A 25593-nucleotide genomic window follows, 5' to 3' on the forward strand; every position below is an offset into this window, starting at 1 on the left:
AAACTACCACAAATTTCTTCTTCCATCTCCACCATTTTACAGATAGAAGATTCCTTTACAGTAAGATCAGCATACAATTTTTTCCTTTCCCTATTAACTCAAGAACTTTCACCTTTTCACTTAGAGCTTCTCTTTGCTGTATCTGAATTGCCAGTATCACTACTCTGGCACTTTGGGGCCATTAAGTAAAATAAGGGTTACTTGAACTCAAGCACTGTGATACCGAGACAGTGGATCTGATAACTGAGACGGCTACTAAGTAACTAACGAGCGGGAGCATACACAGCGTGGAGACCCTGAACAAAGGGATGATTCATGTCCCTGACCAGATGGATCAGGACACTGCAAGATTTCATCACGCTACTCAGAAAGGCATGCAGTTGAATACTTATGAATTGTTTACTTCTGGAATTTTCCATTTAATATTTTCAGACTGTGGTTGATCACAGGTAACTGAAACTAGGGAAAATGAAACTGCAAATAAGGGGCTACTACTGTAACTGGATACCCTGAATTATGTAATGGTCCCATAAAGGGTTGTGACACATGCGGCTAAAGTCAGAGCACAGATTAGGGAGCTGAAGTCCCTCTGACCTCCATGAAATGCCACTGAAATACACCCTGCAACAATAACTGCGTGTTGTCTTACTTGACACATCCCTAAACTGTGCCCTTCTCTCCAAAATAGCCTTGCAGCCTTTCCCTGGAGGGCAGCTAAACCTGCATTTTGAGCACAAGGACTAGCACTGTGATTTAAAAGATGATAATTAACATTGGGAAACTTGGGCATCACAGGTGCAAAGCTCGGTCTCAGACACAGTTAAAGCCACATATAAAGGCTAGGCCATCAGCTTTCTACAGGAGGCCTCACCAGACCCAGTGCAGGGGAGAGGTTAAGGGGGTTGGGGAGATGTGGGCTTGGTTAGTTGGCAGGAAAATTTGAAGTCTTTCCACAGATTTCCACTCAAGTCTGCTGCCTGAGGGTTTTCTTGCACCGAAACCCTTGACTGTTAGTTGGGTTTGGGCACAGGCACAATTAGTGTCTCTGGGTCATCCCAGCTTCAAGGGTCACCAGACCACCCCCACCTTTGCAAGAATGGCCGATGTGCTTTAGGGGAGAGAGTTTCAGGCCAAAGGCCTCTCCTCTGAACCTTCGCCATGCCAATTCAACCAGAGCCTGAACTCTGCCAGCAGCCAGCAGCAGCGCAGTGGGGCTTTACAGCCTCCAGGGGCTGACATTTCCAACTCACCCACAGGTAACCCTCACAGGGTCGGCTTTGAGAGGGCAGCAAACTCAGTGCATAGACCCCTCTTCCTGCGGGGTAAGGGGTGGGCCACGGCTGGGGGCGGGGCGGCTAGTGGGCCGCAGGCCTCTTACTGTGATCTGAGCGGAGGGCAGCATCGATGAAAGCAGCCGCCGAATAGAAGAAGACGCTGAGGTCGAAGGTGGGCAGGTCGTCGGCCTCCACCCCGTGATACTCAATGGCCATGCCGCGGTAGTAGTCGGGTCCCGTGTCCACGTTCCGGCGGCCGTGGGCAGCGTTCAGCACGTGCGTGAAGCCTGCCTTCTGCAGCCCATAGCGGTCCAGCGCCGTAGTCCTGGGCACAAAGAAGAGAGGTGGTTGGCTGTGGTGCACCTTAGCCTGGAACTGGGAGCAGGAGACGGGGGTGGGGACTAGGGTACCGCCCACTGGTTTCAGCAGTGGATCCCGGCTTCCAAAGTAAGGCCTAGTCGTTGAAATGAAGGACTTCTTTAGTCCAAAGCCCTGCTCTTACTACTGACTGGCCCCTTGAGCACCTGTGGCATTTCTTGTTTCTGGCTAGGATGCTTCAAGAAGGGAAGGAAGGAAGATGTGGGAAGGTAGGCCAGGGAGCTATTCATTTGTGTGTTTATTCTTTCATCATTCACCAAATATAGAAGAGCTTGGTGCTGAACACTGTGGTGGTCGCTTGAGTGGGCTGTCACTGGCCAAGCACCGCCCCCCTAAAGGCCTCCAGAATTACTGTCCATCAGGCAAAACTGAATGTAGGGCAGAGGGCCACCTTCACAGGGCCTCAGGAGACCCTTTAAAGCTGCCTCTCCTCCAAGAGGGGCTGGGTTTGGAGGTTGGAACTCGAACGAATGGTTTAAGACAGGGTTTGATTGGGAGTAGGCAAAATTCTTGATACTGATGTTCACAGAATTGGTGAACATAATGCAAAACCCTTGCTTTGGTAAGTGAATCATTGCCTAGTTGGGCACAACAATAATCTGAGGAGAGCTGTTTGAGCAGTCTGTTGTTTGAATTGATTTGGGGAAGTTTCTGATGCCAACAGTGAAATTATTTTCTGGTTTACAGCTTTATCTTTCTAGGCAAGGATGTCCAGGAACAGGGTCAAGTCATGTTGAAGTAGGTGGACTTGCAACCTGGGGCAGAGGAAGCAGGGGTTATTTCTGCCTAGAGGGGTCAGGGAGACTTTTGTGGGGAGGAACTTTAGAGCCTACCTTACTACAAATGTCAGTCCTTGGCAATGGAAGGGAAGAGGAGGCAAGGGCATATCAAACCAAGGAGATAGCACAACGTAAGGAATGGAGGCTGGAGATAAAGAAGGTCTTTCAGGGCGTGTTTATTATTTCCTGAATTTAATCATGTATCCCCAAATAATAATTTCGATTCAATTTCATTCCAGGCATTGTCCTTGGCGCTGATGGTGCAGCAATGAACAGATTAGTCCAGGTTCCTTAGGAAGCTTAGATGCCAATAGGGATAGCAAATTACCAACAAATGAATAAACAAGACAATTTCAGACAGTAGTTAAGAGCTGTGTAAAACAACTGTGGTCCTGCTATAGGTAAGGAGGTCAGGGATAGCCTCTGCAGAGAAGTGGCATTTAAGCTAATACTGAGGAATGAGAAGAAGCTAGGCAGGGGAAGAATTGGAGAAAAAGTATTCCATCTAGGTAGAGGGGACAGCAAGTGCTAAGAACAGAAGGAAAATAGCGTGGCTACAGTAGTGAAGGGAGTAGTGGTGCAAGAGGAGCATGGAAAGGTAGGCAGCTGCTGTGTCATGGTGGGCCCTGTAGGCCCTGTAGGCCCTAGGGGAAAGAGTTTGGAGTTTATTCTGTGTGGTAGAATGGCACATGCCACACAGGACTTTAAGGAAGGGGTAAGCATTGTTTACTTTTTTAAAGATCACTCTGGCTGATGTGTGGAGATAGATTTGGAGAGGGGCAAAAAATAGAAGCGAGGAGCTCTGTTGGAGGCTGACACAGTTGTACAGCCAAGAGAGGAATGTGGCCTGGACTAGAAAGCTGTCACTGCTGACTTGCTGATAGATTGAGAACGGGGGGAGAGAGGATGGGACTGGTTTGGCAAGAGCATAGGATGTGACAGGACTTTTGGGGAGGGAGTGTGGGATTTGATCATGAAAGAGCTTGGGTGCCAGGATCTATACTTGGAAGTCAAGGAGAGGTGTATTTGAGGAAGGTTGATCCCATCTGGACTTTAAGAGAACATTCTTCCAATAGCACAAAGACCAGTTCTACAGCTCAGGGAAGAGGCGACAAGGGCCTGGAACCATGACAGTAAGAGCCCAAAAGTGGCATTGTGCTCCAGCTGAGGGCTCATCTCAAGGCCACTGGTGAAAGGACATAGACAGAAGTGGCCATAATGGATGCCAACATAGATCAACACCTTGCCCAGGAGGAGCACTGCAGCAGAAACACATGCCGTGGCCCACTCTCTGAGGCCCTCATCAATCGCTGGTTCCCTGGAGCTCTTTGCCATGAGAGAAACTACGATGGAGTCCAGTGTTTGGCAAAGAGGGAGATGAACACAGGCATTGAGCTTTTGGAAACTTTTGCCAACAGCCCATTAGAACTGAGGCGTAGGGAGGTGGGGAGTTCAACCAAGCCCCCCCGCTGGCTTTTGGTGCTGCCATCCTGATTATGGAACACATTCTGCTTTCAATTTTTCCTTAGAAAGCTCTGCTATTCATTTTTCTTCTTATCCCAAAGTATGTATACAACAAATATTATGCTTTGGGGACATAGATCTGTGCTCAATTAAAGGGTCCACTAATGCAGTCCATCTTGCTGAGTAGCAATCAACCTCACTTTGAGGTTGAGCTCAGTGGAAAAATTAAAATTAACTGTCCTTGACAGGAAGTTTCTACCCACCATAAAGACAATTCTCTCTGGGTTTAACAGCTGGGCTTCAATATAATCAAATGGCAGTTTGAGTAAATAACTGTTTGCACTTTGCTGCTTTTGGGATCAAGGATCGGGGTAGATATACAACCAGCCTCACTGCATGATACCTTTACATTCACCCCACAGAGCTAGTTTTGCCTGGTGTCCGAGGGAGAGAAAAGGACTCGTGGGGAGGATTAGAACTGGTGGGTCTATCTGAGGCCCGCTGCAGGTTTTCAGGGCTCTGTGGCTACCTGGGTTGGGAAGGGGCGGTGCTGTCTTCACATACCGCTCTAGGGATTTCCCCCTAGCTTGGTATACACAGAGTCCTATTGAGGCCCAGAAGAGTATCCATAGCAGAATGGGGATCTGCACATCAACAGAGTGACTCAGTAGACAGGGACTGTGATGCAGGCAGATCCGCAGTTGGCCAGGGTGCTTAGCTCAGCAATTATTGGGAGTGGAGGCAGGCGGTGGTAGAGAGTGCTATCTGGCATTGTATTGTTTTTTGGGTGTTTGTTTTGTTTTATTTTAAGGCCACCTGCTCAGATGTGTTCTATGGGAAACAGACTAAGAAATGTGCCTCTGCTGAAGGAAAAAAGCTCAGAAGAAAAACAGATCTAGTAATTTACTTCTAGAATCCAGATGATTCAAGAGCCCTTAGTTTCTGGTTGTTTAGGAAAAAGCCTAGATGTAAGCAATCTGTTCACTTAAAAATAATGTTATCTAATTACAAAAATAATACAATCAATGCAGAATGTGGAAAACAGCCCCTTGTACACACACACACAAAATCACCTGTATTTCTAACCCCTAGAGATATAGATTATTTGCTTTTTGCTATAATATCCTCCAGTTGTTTTTATATACATAAGTTTGTATATTATATAGAGTTTTGTTTGGGGGTACAATACTATATATGGTTTCAAAAACTTTGACATGGTGCTGATATATTGTAAACATCTTTCTAAGTCAACCTATAATTTTCGATTGCTGCATGCTGTTTCATCCTATAGGTAAATCTCAATTTCACTACACCAAGCCCCTATTTGGGACATTTGTCTTGTCTCTTGCTCTATCTCTCTCCTGGAATGGGACTGGTGGGTATTATAAGAAAGACTATAAACAAAACTTTGCTTTATTTTTTTGGACACATCTCTGATTCAGTCCTTAGGAGAGTTTTTTGTTTGTTTTTTTAAGTGGAATTGCTGAGTCAGTGGGTATGAGAATTTTTAATACATTTGATACTTGTTACTAAATTATTCTCCCAAAATATTTCTCAAATAATTTCGATCTTTATTCTTTGCTATTTGCTAATTTCATAGGCAAAAACAAAACCCAAACACCACGAAAAAATGGTGTCATTTTCATTCATTTGTTTTAGCAATGAGGTTGGATATTTTCTCACCATTTGTTGGACTTATGCAAGCACTTTTTAAAAAATCTTATATCTCCTGAGGAAAACATAGTACTATTGAGAGTCTATTAAATACTATGGAGAACTTCCATCTTAGGTCACAGCGTTAAGAGCTCCTGCAGTGCACTTTTGAAGATGTTGTCATATCCCTGTCTTTGACCCAGTTCTCTTTAGCATCTCTCCATCCCTGTGAACCTCACCTAGCTCTGGATTCTGACACCAGATTGGAGGGCCAAGGAAGTGACTTCCTTCTTGCATAGCCCAATTTACTCAGAGACCTCCCTTCCTTCCTCCTTCTGTAACCTGATCCAGTTCCTTCCAGCCCCTCTGGAGTCTTCCTGGGAAGCTTGCTTCAGCCCCCTACCCATTAAGAATGGTAGACAGGGATGCTCTGCATGGGCGGCACTCCTGTCATTCCACTTTTTCAGACCCCTTGGTGCTGGCCTGATTCTCAGCCTACCTACCAGGTGTATGCTCTCACGTGGAGAGGTGGAGGGGCACACGTGTACATATCTGTACAAGCCCTCCACCAGCTTCCTGGCAGTGAGAAACCAGCTGGCCCCATGTTGCCAGGATTCTGCCAGGGACACTGAAGAAAGCCCACTAATAATTGGGTGGTTGTCCACACCCTCATGTCTGTGAGGACCTGCTGATTTCTCACGCCTAATTATGGACTCCTGTTTGCATATGGCGTGTATCCTGCAGTCTGGCACCTTGCTTATTCTGATGCATGTGACACTGTTGGGGTCTCATTTCACAAACATGACCCTGATGGTGACATTACCCTTTTTGACTACACCTGTTCTTTGCCGGTGGATTTTAAAAGACCAGATCTATTTCCAGCTTTTGATCTCTGTCAATTCACCTGATATGAAGTGAAATTCACCGGTTTTCTAGTTTCTTGGGTGTTCTTATTTGCTGCTGATGAAACTGTTCGGTTTTGAGTCCGCTCAGGAAATACAGGCCTGACAGGTGCTGTTTATAATCTTAAACTGCCGCATGAACTAACACAACTGAAGCTTTGGGACCCTCAGGTTTTTTTTCTTAAAAAAATAAACCACTTACTCTGACAGTACTTGTCTTAAAAGATTTTTGTAAAGTCTAATGATGTTATATTTGAGGGTTTTTTTGTTGAAAGGTTAAAAGATAAACTCAAGAAGAAAAAGCAGTAGAAGTATATACCAAAATGTGATCAGTGGTTATCTCTGGGTAATGAGATTATAGATAATGGGAATTTTAATTCCCTTCTTTTTGTCCATCTATGTTTTGTAAATTTTTGGTGACGAAAATGTCATATATTCACTTGATAATGTGAATGTATGCCATGATTTTCACTGATGTTATTACCTCAATTCTCAGGAGAGACACTATTGCAAAGACTTAAGCTGGCCTTAGCATTTTTTAACTCTTGTTAGAAATCTCTTCATCATCTGCCCACTCCACTAGGTTCCAGTCCTCCAAGGGTGAAGGTGAAGTGGGGAAAGAGAACACACGGGAAGTCTGGTTTTGAGAAATGATGCTGTATTCATGACTGGACCAGACATTTGGCTAACCATGAAAGGAAATGGTTGACATGGCTTGAGGCCTTCACTGAAAAGCTGTCAGCCAGCACAAGAAGCCCAGTCAGGACAGGGCCTCCAGCGTCTTCCCTGTTCACCTTGCCCCAGGCTAGTGCCATCATACGTAAGTCACCTTCAGTATTTGGAGGCTCAGAGTCCAGGTTTTCTAGTTCGTTCGGGTAAAATTTAGCATGTTCAATTGTCAGCCTTGGCTGTGTTTTTACTGAACCCTAAACTAGCCATGGCCCACCCTGAAAGCAGGTCAAATTTCAGTTCTACCTGGTGTGTTGAGGCTGAATTAGTTTCTTCTTTTGGTGGGGGGGCGGGGGCAAGGCAGGCGGGGTACAGCTTTCCTGGGGTCCCAGTGAGAGGTCTTCTTGCAAGCTGAGGCCTGTCTCAGCTGATTGATTCGCCTTCACCTCACTTTCCCACCTCGTTGAGGGCAGGCAAGCACTGGAGATATCTCCAGCTTTTGAGGCTTTTGGCCTCATTGGGAGCAGAAAGGGCAAGAGAGACCCCTGGACAGCAGCTCTGGCTGGGTGGGGCTGGCCGTGGATATGTGAGGAGTCAGGCTTTATGGGGAGGGGTGGCTAGCTGTTGATCACCCCAAAAGCCAGACCTTGGCAGCAACTGTAGTTTTAATAAAAATGGTGAACTGCCTGGGGCCCCCACCATTCAAGCAAGCAGAGCCACCTCCCAGTGCCCTGGTGTTGGTGAGAAGGGAGAGAGATTTCTCAATTACAGTTTCAGCTGAGGTTTGCTGTTGGCGTCTGTCCTGCCTGAGAATTTACAATCACTTTCACAGTAGCCAAGATATTTCCCCTCCTGCTGACTATAGAAGGAAAAAAAAAAAAGATTTTGCTAAGCAAATAAAAGATATCAATGAGATTGAAGTGAGACTATTTAAATTACAGAAACTTAGTGCTTTCAAGCACACTCAAGCACTTTGGAAGCACCCATTTAGGGACCGCTGATTGATAAGAGGTGATGAATTATTCTTATCTCATCATTGACGCCAATCCCTGGATCTCTGGAGGGCAACACTTGGTTAACCTAATTTGAATCTAATTTAAATGACTCAAAAGTAATAAAACAAGTATGTGCTTGAATCTAATAAAGCCTAATTTACTTAATAGGACATTTCTTGAGGAATTTTATCTTAGAGCTCAAAGGGACCTTTCATTCAAATCATCCCTTTATTTTACAAATAAAGAAACTGAGTCCCAGAACAGTAAGATGTTTGAACTCTGGGCCCTGTATCCTGCATGATGGCTTTTGCTCTACTCTGTGCTGACCCTCCCTACCAAGTTATAGGAAGTGTGTGGGGAGAGGGTAGCTGTGGCTTGAGTGAGAGAGAGCTCCCCAAGAGAACATCGGAAAGGTGCCTGCCTGGCTGGCCTGGTCTGGCCCCTCTGCTGATCCAGCACACTGAATTCCACTTCCCCTGTCTATCTGTGGCCTCTTTTTACTGGACTGTAGTGGTGGAGCCACCTCTGCCCCCTGCTGGGCTTGGTAAGCAATGAGGACTTGTCACCCCACTTGGTGAATCCTCTTGGAATAAGCTGGGATTGAGAAAAATGCTTTAGAAGTTCAGAAACCCACAGCCCCATTGGGTTTTCACATGGCAATGCCTCCTTAGGTCTTAGGTCACCTGGGTCCCCGGGAGGCCAGGCAGTGTCTGTGGGGCAGTTGGTGCATGAGCTGGAGAGTGCCCATTAGGAGGGACCTTCCTTCCAGCCTGGCCTTGGGTTCATGATAGCATCTCCCGGGAAGAATTTAACCAGGGGTGTTTTCTTAGCACAGAGGGACCCTTAGTGGCAAAACATAGTGACCTTTCTTTGCCTTCCTCTCACACTGTGAGTCAAATTACCAGAACTTACCTGATCTATAGTAGTTATTGGGTGTGCCAGGCATTGCCCTAAATGTCGTATGTATTAACTCATTGAATTCACATCTTAAAGGTGAATTAATTGAAGCTCATAAAACTTGAGTGACTTGCTCAAGGCCACATGGATACCAGTATTTGACCCAGACATTGTGGCTCCAGAGCAGATGTTCAGCCATTCTGCCTCTCTCCCTAAAGAAGCCCTTGAGGAGAGAGGACGGGGAAAGAGTGAGATGCTTGGTGGGGGAAATCTGGTCCCCAGGGGGTTTCAGACATCAGTAGACTAGGTTCTAGGAACAGCTGGTGGCTCTGGCTGCCCTAGGACATCCATCCTCGCTCCTAACCGCCCTAACTTCCAGAGCCTTGATACTCAACTTTCAGACATCTTGGGTGCTTTTAGGGAAAGGAAGAACTCAACCTAAGGGCAGATATCAAATGAAAACTGAGGCTTTATGCACGGGGAGCCAACTCTGAGCTTTTTGCTGGTTTGGGCAATACCTATAAAGAGACTAAGGCACACGGGCCTCCATGCCTGCTCTCAGTGGGGTTAATGCCTCCGTGTGGTTGCATTGGCAGTGGAATGGATTCTCTTTCACCGAGCCTCTCTGAGTCTCATTAACCTTGTTAAGTGGGTACCTTGGAGGTGCCCTGAACAGAGATGGGGACAAGCACCACATCATGCTGACTTTAGCCTCCTGCCTTCACTGTGCATGCAGGTCACGCACACTGACTATGGAGCTTGCCTAGCCCGGGAGCCTGTGTGTCTGTTTGGGAGCTCGATTAGGCAGAGCTGCATTGAAATGAAAGGGCAATGGCATTTTCTTGGTGGAAGGAAGCAAGGTCATGGTCAGATGTCAAGGAGGCAAGGATACCTTATTGCATCAAACTGTTTGGCACTCTATTAACTAGAACATGACTGTCCTGCTCAGATACTCTCAATTTAACTTCCTGAATAAAGTACCTCAGCTGGCATGCAGCCTTCTACAAGCTGGCCCTGACCTACCTTCCCAGGTTTCTTTCTCACTATGTAACAGTAATAATATTTCCATCTGTCTCTTATTTTAAAATTTATAAAATGCTTTCACATTCTATATTTCTTTGACTCTTCTCAGTAACCATTCTGAGAAATGAGAACATAAAAGGGTAAAAGGGCCTGTCTAAAGCCACTATACCTGCAGTGAGTTGTGGCCGTGGTAGATGGTGTGATACCATTTAGAGTGTTTGCTATCCCTCCCACAGGTAGATTATACTTTTCTGTCCTGTCGATGTGAGGCTTTGGCATGGACTTGCTTTGGCCAATGAAATGTAGACATCAGCCTGGATCCCAAGTCCCAGAGTAACGTGGACATGCAGCACAGTTAGCACTGGCCCACCATGAACATGTAATGGGAGTGAGAAATAAACCACTGTTGTGGAAGGCCACTGAGGCGCTGGGGTCACCTGTTATTGCAGCACATGATCTAAGCTGACCACACAGTGGTAGAATTTGGTTTAATCCCAGACCTTCTGAAAGTGCCCTTTCTACCACATCCATCCCCTATACTCCAGATAAATTACCCCGTTTGTTCTTACCTCAATAGCTTATCTTCCTGCTCCGTCTGCCTAGAATTCTGTTGAAATCCTACCCATTTTCCAAAGGCAAGCCTGGAATTTACCTCTTCTGTGATGCTTACTCAGAGCCAAATTACAGGCACTTAGTGAGCGTTTACTATGTGCCAGCAACCACTCTAGCACTTTATTTGTTTTAATTCATTTAATCCTCATCCTCTGAGGTAAGCCCTATTACTGTTTCCATATAAGGAGAAGTGGGGTAAAATAATTTGTTCAAGATCACACACCTGATAATTGGCAGAGCCAAGACTCAAACCCCACACTCCTTCCACCCCACTACCTACTTCTCTTACTGTTCCCTGTTACTTTTCTACATATCTCTCCTCCTCCTCTGTAAATCAGCTCTTTGTCTGACCACATTTTCTTGATTTGGGTTTGAGTAAAAAATCCTATCAATTATTGGTGGCATGACCTTGGGCTGGTCCCTCAATTTCTCTGAGCCTCGTTTCCTCTTCATATCCCCCATAGCTCCTAGTAAGGTGCCAGTAAATTCTGACTGACTGACCAACTAAATGGATGAACTCTCTGAGCCTTGATTTGCCTACTTGTAAAATGGGAGTGATATATGGTACGTCCTTCCTATGGTTGTTGTAGGGTTTAAATGATGCCTGGCACGGGGGGCACAGCACATGGTAAAAATCCAATACAACTTAGCTATTGTTACTATTATAAGCTATAGAAAAGGTAACTACACTGTATAATATACAGATAGGAAAAACTTCTCACTGCAGGGATTGGGGAAAGCTAGCTTCATGGCAGAAGAATGTTTAGGATCTGGATACAGATGAGGTGAAAGGAAGGACATTTTAGGTAAAGGGAATGGCATAGATAATAAAGACACAGACAGTTTAAGTTAAAATCTTGAACTCTCTCCCCTCCATTATATCATTATTGTGGTCAGATCTGAGGAAATAACCCTAAACATGAGAAAAAATGTATGCATAAAGATGTCCATTGAAGCATTATTTGTAAAAGCGAGATCATAGAAATAATTGGTATGTCCAACAACAGGGAAATAGTTAAATAAGTGATCTTATATTCATCTGATATATAATTATATATTATGATTAATATAATAATATTAATATTATTATAATTAAATATATGACAATTACATAATAAGGGAAAATTTTATGAATTATGCTATGTGCAAAAAGAAAATAAATATTCAATATGGTTACAACTATGTAAATGTGAATTTTGAAACCAAAAATAATGTACAGAGACCTAGGAAATATACTAAAATATCAATAAGAGTAATGGGCTTTGGTGATTATCTGGGGAAATTTCAAATGTTTCTTCCTTACATGAATAACTACTTTATTATTATAGTTAAACCTGTATTGAATACTTACTATATATTAGGCACTACGCTGATATTTTACATATATTATCTCACTTAACCCACACAATACTATGAGGAAAGTTCTTTCATTAACCTATCATAAATAGGGAAATGAAAACATATGAGCATATATTACAATGAGCATATATTACTTTTATAATAGGAAAACCATATATTTATTGCATTTATTTACTATTTTATTACTAAAAGATACTATATATATCTTTATGTTTTAGTACTCTTCTGTAAATTATAATTTTTTTATAAATTATATTTCTTAAAGTGATATTTGGAGTCAAAGTGTATGTGTACTTGTTTTATTTTGAACTAATCTTAGACTTATAGAAAAGATCCAAAAACAGAATAAAATACTGATTAATGCTACAACTTGTATGAATCTCTGAAACATTAGGTTAAGTGGAAAAAAGCCAGTCACAAAACACCAAATATGATGATTCCATTTATATGAAATGTCCAGCATAGATAAATCCTTAGAGACAGAAAGCAGACTGGTGGTTGCCTCAGGCTAGGGGAAGGCGGGGAATGGGGAGAGATTACTTAATGGGTTCAGGGTTTCCTTTTGAGGTGATGAAAATGCTTTGATATTGCATAGTGGTGATGGTTGCACAACTATGTGAATATAATAAAACCACCAAATTGTACGCTTTAAGTGGGTGAGTTTTAAGGAGTGTGAATTATATCTCAATAAAGCTGTTATTTAAAAAACAACAACAACAGTGTAGAGAGTCCGTATATACCTCTCACCGAGGTTCCCCTAATTTTCACAACTGGAAAATGATTGGATAAATTGTGGTACAACTATATTATGGAATATAAAAATGCAGAGTAGCATATATATAACATGATATTTTTATAAAAATTGTTTAAGAGAAACAAAAACCTTTTATATGTGTGTATATGTTTCCTTAGGTTTGTTTTGCCTTAGTGTACATAAAGTAGTAGAAGTATGCAAATAAATGTAATACTGGTTACTTCATGGTAGGATTAAAAGGGGACAAAGGGATATTATGCAGTTTGTTTTTATAACCTTCTATTTAATTTATTACAAATGGGCATGCATTTTTGTAACTTTCTCAATTTAAAAATATTCAGATAAAAAACTGACAAGGAAAGCTGTCCCTGGAGTTCCTATGAGTAAACAGTTATCTCTAAATTTTAAGCAGCATGACACATATGTTAAAATCACACGTGCAGTGGCCCTGCGCCATCTTCTCCTTGGAGAGATGGGACATGAGCTGGAATTCTGAGAAATGGAGGGAGGATTTAAGATAAAAACTTCTGGGTTGAGCAAAACTGCATTTGAATCACAGTTCTCTGCCACCTGCTGGGCTTTGGACCTTGGGACAGTTCATTTACTGCTCCATGCCTCAGTTTTCTTATCTTTAAAGTGGGAATAAGTAGATAACCTCCTTCACTGGGCTTTAGTAAAAGTAAAATGAAATCATGTATGCAGATGCTTAGCACAGTGCCTGGCACAAAGTATTCAATAAGTCATAGGCATTATTATTAGTAGTATTATTAATAGTAGGAGCTTCCCAGTTGTTTGAGGAGTGGGAAATGGTGGCTATAAAAATCTAGAGAAAAGAAAAGCGACCTGAACTTTGCGAGGCCTACATTTTGCTTCTCTACACATAAGTTGATGTGTTCTTGTGCCACCAACCTGAGAACTGACTTGATTCTTACTGGTATCATACCCAGCTAAAATAAAAGACTACATTTCTCAGGCTCCCTTGCAGCTAGGGGCAGGGTGAGTCTTGGGTGGGACTTCTGTTTGGGAAAATGCCCTTTTGCTCTCACTTTCTCTCTATCTTCTTCCTACAGATGATGGCCAGAACCCTATCAGCCATCTCAGCCCATGCAGAAACCTTGTAGAAGAAAGCCCCACCCTCGGGTTGGTGGAGCAGAAGCACAGGAGCCTGAGTTCCTGATGACCCTGGAGACTCATGCGACTCCCAGCTTGCCTTCCTCTGTACTTCTTTCATGTGAGAGCAAAATCAATCTTTATCTTGCTTAAGCCCCTTTTCTGAGCTTTTTGCAAAATAAAGATAAATTCAGCCCTAACTAATAGAGTTCTCACAGAACAGCTGACCTGAAAAGCAAAATCTCATGGTCAGGAGGTAGCAAGATGTGTGATCTGAAGAGGGGCTGACTGCCTTCTCCTGGGCTTGGCCTGGGCACTTACTCATCCCCGATGTAGAGCTTGGGCCAGACCTCGTTGACGTGGGTGTACTGGGGACTGCCCTTCCAGAAGAGACGCTCCAGCTCGAAGGCTCCCGGGGTACAGTAGTCCTCTGCCTCCTCCTCACCCACCTTTGGCAGCAGACTCTTGGCAGATGAGTAGGCATTCTTGAGGCTTGTCTTTGGTTCTCCAGATGTCATTTTGGAGCCAATGGATTTTCTCCTTTCTGCAACTGGTCTTGAGAGAAGGTCAGGATTGGGGTTAGCAGGGGACAGAGGTAGGGAATGGGCTTTATGAGAAGAGGTGGGAATAAGCTGATCTCAAAGTTTGGCAGCCATTTCCCAGGCCTGCTGTGCTTCTGCTCCCTCTTCCCAGGCCACAGAGGGAAACAAGGCAGGCCATGATGGCTGTTCAATAGCATGTCCCCAACATCCCAGTCTCTCTGGAGCAAGAGTGCTGAGGCCCTCTGACCCAGGTGGAGCTGAATTTGCAGCAGACTCGTGACAGAAATTCCCCAGGCAGCCAGCCCCTTGCCTCCTTTGTTTTACTTATAGACTTTACCCCTTCTTTGGTGCTTACTTTTTCCTTTATCTGACTGGAATCTGCTGACTTGGGACATTTTGAACTCAAATAGAAAGGGCCACAAGGTCCCTGACATTCCAGGTTGTGGTACTTAACATCAGCAGGGAGCTGGTGCCCGTGGAAAGGGCACACCTGTCCATTCAGGGCCTGTCTAGTCTGGGCAACCATGCACATTCTTGGGGCTTCAGGAGCCTTGGAGTGGAAGGAAACTTGGCTGTGTGGGTGTTCATCAACTTGTCAGGACAGTTGAAGTCCATGTTTGCAGCTCTCAGGCTAGGACTCTGGCAGACGTGCTGACTTACCCAGGGATTGGAAGAAGTGTTCCTAACTAGAAAGCTGTGGTTGCAGACTGCAGGGTGTATTTGGAGAGCTTGCCCAGCTCTGCAAGTGGAATGGAGGAGGAGAGTTCCTAGTGAACCCAAGCAATGAATTCACTGTGGAACTGGGCAGTGTTTGTTCCCTGAGCTGAGTGACTGGTGCATCTACACTCAGACGGCTTGGGAGGGGAAGTTATACTCATGCTCTGATAAAACGGTGGAGGGACTGAGAGACATGGAGGTGTGTGACAGGGAAAGGGTGTCATTTGTTTGTTTTTATTATTATTATTTTTAATCCTCACTCAAGGATATATTTTTATTGATTTTTAGAGAGAGAGAGGAAGTGGGGTAGAGAGAGAGAGAGACATGGATGTGAGAGAGAAACATGAATCAGCTGCCTCCTGTCTGCGCCCTGACCAGGGATTGAACCTGCAGGCTAAGTATGTGCCCTGACCGGGGATCGAACCCACAACCTTTTGGCATACAGGATGACTCTCCAACTACTGAGTCACCCAGCCAGGGCAAGATGTTATTTATTAACAAATACATACTTATCTGGTACTTACTTTGTGCCAGGCAGTGTTCCAAGTGCTTTACAATTATGAACTCATTTAATCTTCTTAACAACTCTGCAAGGTAGGTGCTATTATTAGCTCCATTTTATAGATGAGGAAAACTAAATTGAGAATGTTTGTAACACTTGGTCTTAGTCTTCTGAGAAAAAGTAATTGCTGAGCGGGCAGGGATGGGGTTAAGGAGTTTCAGCTTGAGCAGGGGCATGCAGGAGGGTCTGAACAATATGAAAAAGGGTTGGTAGCCTCAAAGACCACCAGGTCTGCCAAAATGATTCAGAACACAATTGGAAGAGGCTCCTACTTGTCAAAAGTAGGGTAATTTGAACATGAAAAATAAAAATAACTGTAGTGCATTAAAACACGTTAAACATTTAAGATGTAATGCTACACAAAGCAGTTATTCACTGTTGGAAAAGTCTAGGGAACCAGCTCATTATTTTGAAGAGAGATAAGTAAAGTGAAAGAATCTAATGTTATTGATTTCTCCTTTCTGATATAAACTGTACTACTGGGCCTCTTTTATAAAGTATTCCAGGTAATAAAGAAGGAAGGAAGTACCATTTTACAATACCTGGCGAGCCAATGGATCTTGGTATTGAACAGTAACTGCCAGCAACATAAGATGAGATGAGCAGATGTCATGGGCCTTCTGATAGAAGCACACGCTACCATGACAGCAATCTCGCCAAAGGAAAACCAGAATCTTTGATCAGAGTCCTTGGTCTAGATCTAACACCCAATTTGTAGGAGGTTCAGAGGACAAATTATACCACAGGGCCTTGTCTAAGAAACACAAATGCAGTATTCACAGATGAAATAACATAATGTCTGAGATTTGCTTCAAAAATAATATAGTAGGAAAAATATAATCATATATTGTGTGTGGGGTGGCAGGTACAGGTGGGGATGCAATGAGGCAGGACTGGCCATGGATGTGGGTGGTTGGGTTTGGGTGATGTTTGCAAGGTAGTTACTGTTTTCCTTTGTGTGTGTTAATAATTTCCCGTTACAAAAATTTTTACAAAGAAGAAGAAAGAGCTGAAACCACTGCTGTGGGAAATTTGACTCACCCAAATTTATAGTAGACAAATTTAAAAGATCAATAGCTAACAGCGTGTGTCTTTAGGGGTCATGGGAAGAAGCCGGGATCTGTGACTTCTGCAAAATCCTGAGTTGCGGGATGGGGGCGATGTGCAACAGAGGTGACCCTTCTTTGGAGACTGTCAAGTGTGATTTAAAGACCATAAGACCACCTCCTTCAGGATCATCCAGCACTTGCTAAAAATACAGATTCCTGGGCTTCACCCTAGACTGGAGGTAAGGGCCTAGGAGTCTGTATTTTAACAAGCTACCAAGTGAGTGATGCTCAGCAATGCTTGATAATTTGCCAAGAGTGTGGCTGAAGAGTCAAGGAGCTTTTGTGTCAAGAGAAGAATAGTAAGGATGCTCAGTATGTTTTCCATCTTCTCATTGGGGTGGAGGCTAGGCCTTTAAACCAGAATAAGGGTGCAGGACTGGGAGGAATGAGGGGCTGGGATCCTTGCAGATGGCCCCGTAGAGTCCATCTCTGTAGCCTCAGTGTCTGACATGGAGGGGGTGCTCAGAAAGCACTTGCTGAATGAGGGAATGGCTTAGTGAGTGAGTGACTGAGGGGGTGAATTGATAAAGGACTGGCAGGCCTGTGCTGGGGACTCAGCTGGAGCAGAAGAGGCAGGACTGACTGACCTCTGGGCTAATTTGGAGGAGGAGTGAAGGCGAGCGAAGGATCGGCAAACCCCGGTAGAGGGCGGTGGCTCAGGCCTGAACTCACTCTGGGGCCTGCCTGCTGGCATTTCTGGTCCCCAAGGAAGGAGTTGTTTCAAGGGGTGGCCAGACACTTCTGTGGCAGGAACCAACACACACACCTGTCTCCTAGAGTGTGGTTGTAGCTGTCTTTGCTTCAGGCCCACAAGCACCTTAATCAGGAGAGATCCAGAGCTCAGCCCATCCAGGGCACCAACTCTCCTTATTTCAAAGTGAGTAGAAGCTGGGGACCATATACCTCCATTTGGAGGTGCAGGCTGTTTTGAACCCTGCTCGCCACTAAATGAGGCTTCAGAAGAGGTGATTTCAAGGAGATGCTGGAGTATATGGCATTCTGAAACTTGTGCCGGCCTCCTTTGATCACTGAAGCTGACCTCACCCTTGCCGGGGCCGTCACTCCAATATTCTGTGGAAGGAGTCATCCCCATCCCCTTCTCCGTGCTGAAAGCCTCGGCTGGATTTCCAGACAGAAGAGGAAGTGGCGCGGTCTACCCAGAGCGGCTTGGCACGCAGAGGAGCTCTGGGATCTATTATCCTCCAGCGTGCAGATTGGATGGGGGAAGAGAACAAAGCGCAGAGCCGGCCAGAAACCACAGACCTGTAATCTTTCCAAATCCTGGAGGCGGCTTGTGTGCATCCCTCTCTGCGTGGCTTCCCAATCTCTGAATCTCACAGAGGCCAGGAGCGTCTGTTTCGCAGATCACAGCCAAAATGGAAGGGGAAGACAAATCTGTTCTGTTTGGTTTCCATAGATTCGACCCAGAGATTAACTGCCAAGGTCTCAATGACACACACAATATCAATCACAGGCTAAATGTCATAATGAGAGCTGGGCAGGTTGTCAAGAGAGGCCTCCAGATTCGTGTTACAGCTTCATATTTAAAGGTTTGGTCCCAGGAAACCAAATGCCAACTTGACGGCTACTTGGCCTATGTGCAGCATCAGCCTGCCTCTTCCTCAAAGGATACCCTCCTTCCTGGAGGGGCCAGCCAGGTTACATAGAGGAGGGAAATGGCTTGGGTGTTAAAGAATAAAACAAACACACAAAAATCTAACTGTAGAACCTCAGGCAGGGGACATCAGGGAGTAGTGGGGACTGTGGCACATGGGAGAGCATTGTGCCCCACATCCCACGTGGGAATGCAAGCCCAGATTGTCTGACATTCTTATGAGAATTCAGAAAGGCAGCATTCTGTGAGAAATCTGCAGGTTTTTTAATGTAGGCAGCTGTAGGAGATGATCTCCTGTCCTGTCTCAGTCCTTGGCTCAGCTCACTGCAATATAAAGGGACAATGCCCTTATACACAAAAGGCTTCCTCTCTCAAGCCCCCGTATTTCCTTACTTGAGGGTGTTTTCTGGTATGTGCACTAAGCAGGACTAACATATGGAGAGTTACTCCCAGAAGTCATTGGAATGAGGGGTAGGAGCTGGTGGATAGATACCCCAGCTTCTTCCATCCTGAGTGGGACCATTATGAAATCTGTTCTCCAGTCTCCTGGAGGCTTGCTGTGTTCTCCAGCCCCACCTGCCCAGAGTGGCCCCCTGCTCCCTCACACGTCCTTTGCAGGCTCCCTGTCTCTCTTACCCATTCCATACTGTGCTTCCCGGAGCACCTAGCAAATATGCAACTGGCACCCGAATCCTGGATTCAGGGTCTGCCTTGGAGGGAAACTAAACTAAGACACTGCTAATTTTAAAACACTTAAAGATACTGTGACCACAAAGAATGAAGAGGCCAAGTGGTACTTGACCACTCAGGCCTGGAGTGCCATTTCCTCTGTGAAACAGTGGCCTTGCCTTTTAGGAGCTATTTCCAGTAATAACACAGGGACCCCTTGTTGATTCCAACTCCATTTCAGAATTTTCGATGGTACAGCTTGCATTTGGTTAAAGGTTTCCCTTGCCTAAGGAGGAGAGGTTTTGATCTGAATTCAAAACTGTAATTTTGACACCCTGATTTGACTCCATGTCAAAAACAAACAAAAAACCATCAAAATGTCAGTACTGTGGGAAAATGTCAGTACTGTGGGCAAACGTCAGAGAAATTTTTTTTCCTCGTTTTCTATTTTTGGATTCTTTTAATAAATAATTATATATTATATTGAATAACCATGTCTTTATTTTTTTAACTGTGTTAGCCGAACAGAACAGTGTGGGCAGGAAGCTGCTTGTGATTTCTGATTTGTGATTTCTACTCTGTCTCTCTTACTCCTGGGACCTGGCACTTCCTTGAAGCTCCTCTACCTCTTTGTCCCTCTCTCCCTGCATTCCCTGTCTGGTGGCCCTTCTCTGCTCTCACAGCTCTGGCCATCACCAAGGACTCAGGTCTACACATGTCATTCCCCCTGAGCATCATCTCCTTTTTGATAAAATGGAGCTATAGCAAGAGGGATAAAGATGATTTTTAAAACATAAAGACAAAAAACCCAGCCTGAACCTTTTGTTTTCTCAGGTGGAAGATGGGAGAAACCAGATCAAGCAATGAATCATTCATTTCAGTGAGACAATTACATCTCTAAGGGGATATTGTGAGCCTACAGAGACTGCCCAGGTAGCTATGCCCAGGAATGTGACCCAAGAGCAGGCCTCCTGCTTACTAAAAACTATCATTTGAGTTACTTAAAAAAAAATTTTTATCCTCACCCAAGGACATGTTTATTGATTTTAGAGGGAGAGGAAAGGAGGGAGAGAGGCAGGGAGAGAAACATCGATCAGTGGCCTCTTGTGAGTGCACAAACCCACAGCCTGTGCCCTGACTGGGAATCAAACCTGCAACCTTTCAGTTTACAAGATGATGCTCCAACCGAGCCACACCAGCCAGGGCTCATTTGAGTACACTTTTGGTGAGAAAAAGGTAAGTCCTGAAGCATGGCTCAGGAAATGGTGGAGTGAAACACACGGAGCTAAGCTCTTCTTTTCAAGAGAGTAAGTGGAGTTCTGCACCTTCTAAAACAGTCTCAGATAGGATGTCAGGAGCCCTGCTGCAGAGTGGAGAAGGAGGTCAGAGACAGCCAGGTGAGGTGAGTTCGGGGTACACAGCCACAGGACTAAGAACAGGGATTCCCATCAACTTTGCAGCACCCATAGTCTGCCAGTTCTCTCTGTGTCACCCTAAACTTTGGGTGACACTGTTAAATGTGACTGACAGCTGTGTTTGTGGTGGTTTTCAGAATTCAAAGGGAAAGAGGCCTGCACCAGTGGAGAGAAGAAGTCAGACATTTATGAAACAGCATGTACAATATGATTTTGTTATTACAAAAAAGTCCATTTCACCAAAATAGTAACATTGGCTATGTACTTATTTTAGGATGATGAAATTATATGTGACTTTTTCTTCTTCTTTTTAAGGAAAGATCTTTTCTAAAATTTCTGTGAGGAACAGGTATTATTTGAGTATATGGAGGGGGGAAACCTGTGAAAGTTCTATTTTAGAATTGTTCTGGGCACAGTAGATGCTTCCCCTAAACCTGTGGGCTAAGGCGCAGGAAGGTGGCCTTCTTGACAATGCCTGACCAGGGGGTCCCTACATCTTGAGTGGCACTGAGTACTCTTCCAATGAGTGTGAGCTCCCTGAAGGCAGAGATGTGCCCACCTGGAGGTCTCTGGTGGCAGCAGCGAGGCCTAGGGCCTAGGTCATTCGAATCCCTGAGTCCCTTAGTGCTTGCAAGGAAACCGGAAGAGAATCAAGTTTTGTGGCTTTTGAAGCTTATACAATATCTTTAAGAGAAAGAAAAGCAAATAGCTACAGGGCCACGCAAGTGACCAGCACAAGTGCAGGGTTCTGAAGCTTCATGGTGAATGCGCGTCTCAGGGCAACTTTCTTTCCCTTTGGAGACAGACATCAGATGAAGAGGGCAGCGCTCCTCCTGTCCCCCCTGGTGTCGGAGCCAGTGTCCTTGACTCACCTTCACCCAGTCTGGGTTTAGTCTAAATCAGCCAACATTGGGGTGCTCTGGTGGGTCACAAGTGGGGATGGGAAGTTGCCTCGGTTCCTCTTTGACTTCACCTCAGATGTTAGGCCCATCCCCAAGTTTTACTCACACATCCCTCTGTTAGGAGCTAGAGACGGACTAACCCAGAGAGGTCTCTGCCTTCCAGAAGTTCTTGGTCTAGTAGACTGGTTTATAATCTAATCTTTTTAAAAAATTCTCCTCTTCTGCATATATGTGTGTTGCATATTTATGTTCCTAATGCATTGGGAACATGGGGGAAAGTTAGTGTGTGTTTAAATGCATGCACGCCACATTTCTTTCATGACACCACCCAAGGTGGGCTTGGAAGGTGCTGGAAAGAAGGGGGGTGGCTAGAAATGTTATTGTGGTTGAGTAAATTACTCTATTAGGAGAGTAATACCTACTGCTGGGGTATGTGGAGTGATGGAATTTGGCAGCAGGGTACATATAAAAATATACATATTTTTAATTTTCTACAAGTCAGTGCTTGTCTTTTGCATCTTAAGTCTACAAAAATGATCCCAACCAGGAAATAAAAGTTGTGGATTTTTAAAAAATTAAAACTTGGACATGAAAACCCAGGAATTTTTTTGTTGCCTATAATTTAATCTTAATATATCAGACATAATCCAAGTTCAACAGATTTTTTTTTGGAAAAATTCTGGCAAGTACGTTAACTGGAGGCAATTATGTGAATTAATATAAACTTCTTTTATTAAAAAAACAAAAGCCTTCATTTAAAGAGGTAATTTAATATTCCTTCTATGATGGTGTTGATGTCATTAACTTGTTTGATTAACTCTTCAAATGGTTTCAAAGTGCTTCGGGGTGGTAATTTATGAACTAATTTATTTCCCCAATCTTGGTTTGGCAGAGTTGGGCCTCCCGGAAACTGCTGGAGGCCCACACTCAGCTTTTTTCTTAGACAAGGGTGCCAACCGGGCGGGATGGACTTTACCTCTGTGGCCCAGCCCTGTGGGGCAGAGGAGGTGCTGCCACGGGCTGAGAGGCTATGACGTCCGATCAGGCCAGTTGCGGTTCCTGACTCCTGAGCAGCTGTGCCTTTGCTTCCTCTGAAGATGTGTGGGAACGCTGCAGGCAGCTTCACAGCTCGTGAATTCAGGAATAGATGGCCTTTTAGTTCATGTCTTTCAAGAACCATTTCCTGCTGTGCGTCACCTCAGAACATGAGGCCTTTTTGTGCAGGGAAAGATGAAGGAGGGTAGAGCATGGCAGAGTGGCCCTCGCCATGGGCCCACCACCCCTCCATTTCCAATTCAGGCCACTGCTCCTCCCTAGGCCTCTCTCTTGAGGCTGCGCAGTGGAGGCTCTGGGCCTTGGGAAGGCTGGGGGCCAAGTGCTCACCTCTTAAAGCTGCCACAGAAGTTCCCTGAAAAATCAAGGGCCTGGCAGGACTCAGAGAAATGATCATATGGTTGGTTACTTTTACCGTAGGCCCAGCGATTATCTACTCTCAAAACCTCGTAGACGGAATAGCTGCTTCCACTTTACAGATTGTCAAAATGAGGATCAGAGAGGCTGTTAACACGACAACACGCTAGTAAGTGGTGAGGCTGGGGTTCACCCCAAGAGGCCAAGCATCCTAGCCCATGTCAATAGACAGGTTACTCCGTTCTTGGTCATAAAGCATGTGCTCCTGAGAGCAGGCCTGGGCCACTCAATTTTGTGTCCCTCCCCAATGTGAAGCACAGAGTGATGTGAAGTCTTGGTAAGGGCTCTCACTGGCCTCAGAGTCTCATGTACATGGGTTTCAGCTTCTTCATCTACAAATGGGAAAAATGACCACCTCCTTGGTTGTTGGATTACATGAGAGATATAAGTTTTTGGCACATCGGCATGGGCTCAGAGGATGTTTCATGAAGGGGAAACCAGGAGGCAGGGGGGAGGGTGGGTGGAGTATACCAGCTGTGTTGGGAGCTAAGTTCTGAGTCAAGAGTAGGCAAGAGCGAGTAGAGCACTCTGACCGGGGCTGAGGGTTTCTGGGGCTAGTTGTGGCAAACGGGGTGGGGCATAAATAAGGCTGAACATTCTGTGGGTGATGGGTGCTCCCGTGTGAAGTACAGCAAGGCTTTGGGAGGAGAGAAAGGACCCTCTCCAACTGTTAGTATCTGCTGGTGGTTCCAGGCAGATATTAATTACTGTGGCATTGGTGGGCAAGGAACCATCAAGGGTCTCCGAAACTGAGAATTCAATCACCATCTGCTCTGGAGTCAGGCTGAGAGGACAAACAGAGTTTTGCCCTCTGGCACCAGGCCCTGGAGCGGCTGTTTCCAGGCCCAGGCCCCCAAAGAGGCTCCGAGGCCCACTGACCTCCCCCTAACTCCCCAGCCCACACCCCACCTCACACCCCCTTGCCCAGGGCTTTTTCCTTGGACAGGACTTAGCAGCCCTTCAAGTGGGACCAAAATGATTTTGTCATGAAGAGAACAAGGGGAGGCCCCAAGAGAAAAGTCAGGCAACAGAATAAGCTCTGAGTACCAGGGACTCTCGGGTGCTGGGGTCTTAATGGGGGAGACCTCTCTACACACACTCCTCATGCCCCTCTCTTCTTCCTCTGAGCTTCTCCCGTGGGACGTTTTCAGCTTTCCTGAACAGTAACAGCCTCCCACTCCCAACAGCTCTTGGCTTCCAGGCCCATGAAGCGCTACTGGGCCATAGGACAGGGCACTGGGGCCTAATGGGAGACCCCTGGTCTGAGACGGAGGACACCTTCCGACCTTCCTACCCACATACGCTGCTGTCTTGGTCCAGTGGCTCTGTCCCTCTGTGACTCAGTCTCCCCATATTTACCATGGCGTCATCCTTAGCCCCATCTTCCCAAACGGGAATGGGAAAAGCTTTAAAACTAGTCCCTCTGGCCCTGGCTGGGTGACTCAGTTGGTTGGAGCTTTGTCACGTGCACCAAAAGCTTGCCACTTTGATCCCCAGTCAGGGTACATACCTAGGTTGTGGGTTGGACCCCTGGCCAGGGCGCGTACAGGAGGCAACCGATCGATGTTCTCACATCGCTGTCTCTCTCTCTCTCTCTCTCTCTCTCTCTCTCACCCCCCACTGTCTGCCTTCCTCGCAATAAAACATATTCTTGGTGAGGATTTTAAAAAATATATAGTTCCTCTGTCCAAACGATGCTCAGGAAGAATTCTCATCCATGGGGTTTGGGTACTTATTTGAGATTTGTGTTGCTCTACACATGATGGGAGTCGCTCTGGTGCTTCTACTCACCCCTCCTGCTGAGATTTTTCTCCCTCCACTGGCTAAATGGACAAATGCAAACCTCGCTGGGATTGATACAATACATCCAATGCCTCTGAAGGGCCCGCGGAGCCTTACCCCTCCCTGTCATCCTTTAGAAACAGTCATTGAACTGGAACTCAGATTTGGAGGGAGGCAAGTTGAGAAAATTCCATGGAGTCTCTAGGGGAAAATGGGTAATGAGAAGCCTTTCACACGAAAAGGATTTTCTCTGTCTCTCCGGAAATAGGGTGGAAAGAGGGCTTCTAATCCTTACAATCAGGCCCCCAAAGGACACTTGGTTGGACCCAAGAGATGCCAGCCTCACCACCCCAAGGTCTTACCTGTGTGCACTGGGGCCAGGCTGGGTCAGGAGGTGCTTGTCGGTAGGGCGTGTGGCGCCGCATACCCGGCCACCCAGGCTGGCATCTGAGAGCCTATTTTTAGGGTCAGATCTGCTGACGCTGACCTCGTGTGCTGCCCAGTCTGAGAAGAAACCCGAGGCGCCTGCTTCAGCAGTGTGACCTGAAATCCTTGACTTTGGGCGTCCTGTGCCCAGAGCCCATACAGTTGGCCCTGGCTCGGTCACAGAGGCAGAATATGTGGCTGCGGGGGAGCGGGGACAGGTGTGGGGACGGGCAGGGGTATTTTCCAGCATTGTTCTCTTGGGATGGACGGGGCCAGTGACTGCGGGGCCGCGCCAGTGGCTCTGTCCTGGAACGGTTGGAACAGGGAAGGTTTACGCGCTGGCCCAGAGCCTGCTTAGCATGGAGAAGATCTCTCCATTCCACTCTTTTCCAGGACTTTGTGGCGCTATCTCTGGGGGGTGGATGTAATGCATGCCGCATCATGTGAGACAACCCATGAAATGCCCCCAAGAAAGACTGTAAAGTTGGTTCATTTTCAGTGTTGCTTCCTGTGAG

General features: G+C 45.6%; 1 protein-coding gene across 4 annotated transcripts in view; it reads right to left on the bottom strand.

The window, feature by feature from the left end:
• DUSP29 (dual specificity phosphatase 29) overlaps positions 1 to 25093 on the bottom strand; it is a 33315-nt gene extending 8222 nt beyond the window's left edge. The window contains exons 1-3 of one of the 4 annotated variants that reach the window (XM_090279484.1): positions 25015 to 25093; positions 14191 to 14419; positions 1379 to 1599 (exon numbers count right to left, since the gene is read on the bottom strand). In XM_090279484.1, coding sequence (XP_090135610.1) covers positions 1379 to 1599; positions 14191 to 14387 — 418 coding nt within the window. In that variant the 5' untranslated portion in view covers positions 14388 to 14419; positions 25015 to 25093. Of the gene's footprint in view, positions 1 to 1378; positions 1600 to 14190; positions 14425 to 16232; positions 16376 to 25014 lie in introns of those variants that run through there. The other 3 variants (XM_090279483.1, XM_090279481.1, XM_090279482.1) reach the window with 3 other exon arrangements.
• Positions 25094 to 25593: the final 500 nt, after the last annotated feature.

The sequence above is a fragment of the Furipterus horrens genome, unplaced genomic scaffold, assembly GCF_987537825.1.
Source record: "Furipterus horrens unplaced genomic scaffold, mFurHor1.1.pri manual_scaffold_5, whole genome shotgun sequence".
Classification (NCBI taxonomy): Eukaryota; Metazoa; Chordata; class Mammalia; order Chiroptera; family Furipteridae; genus Furipterus; species Furipterus horrens.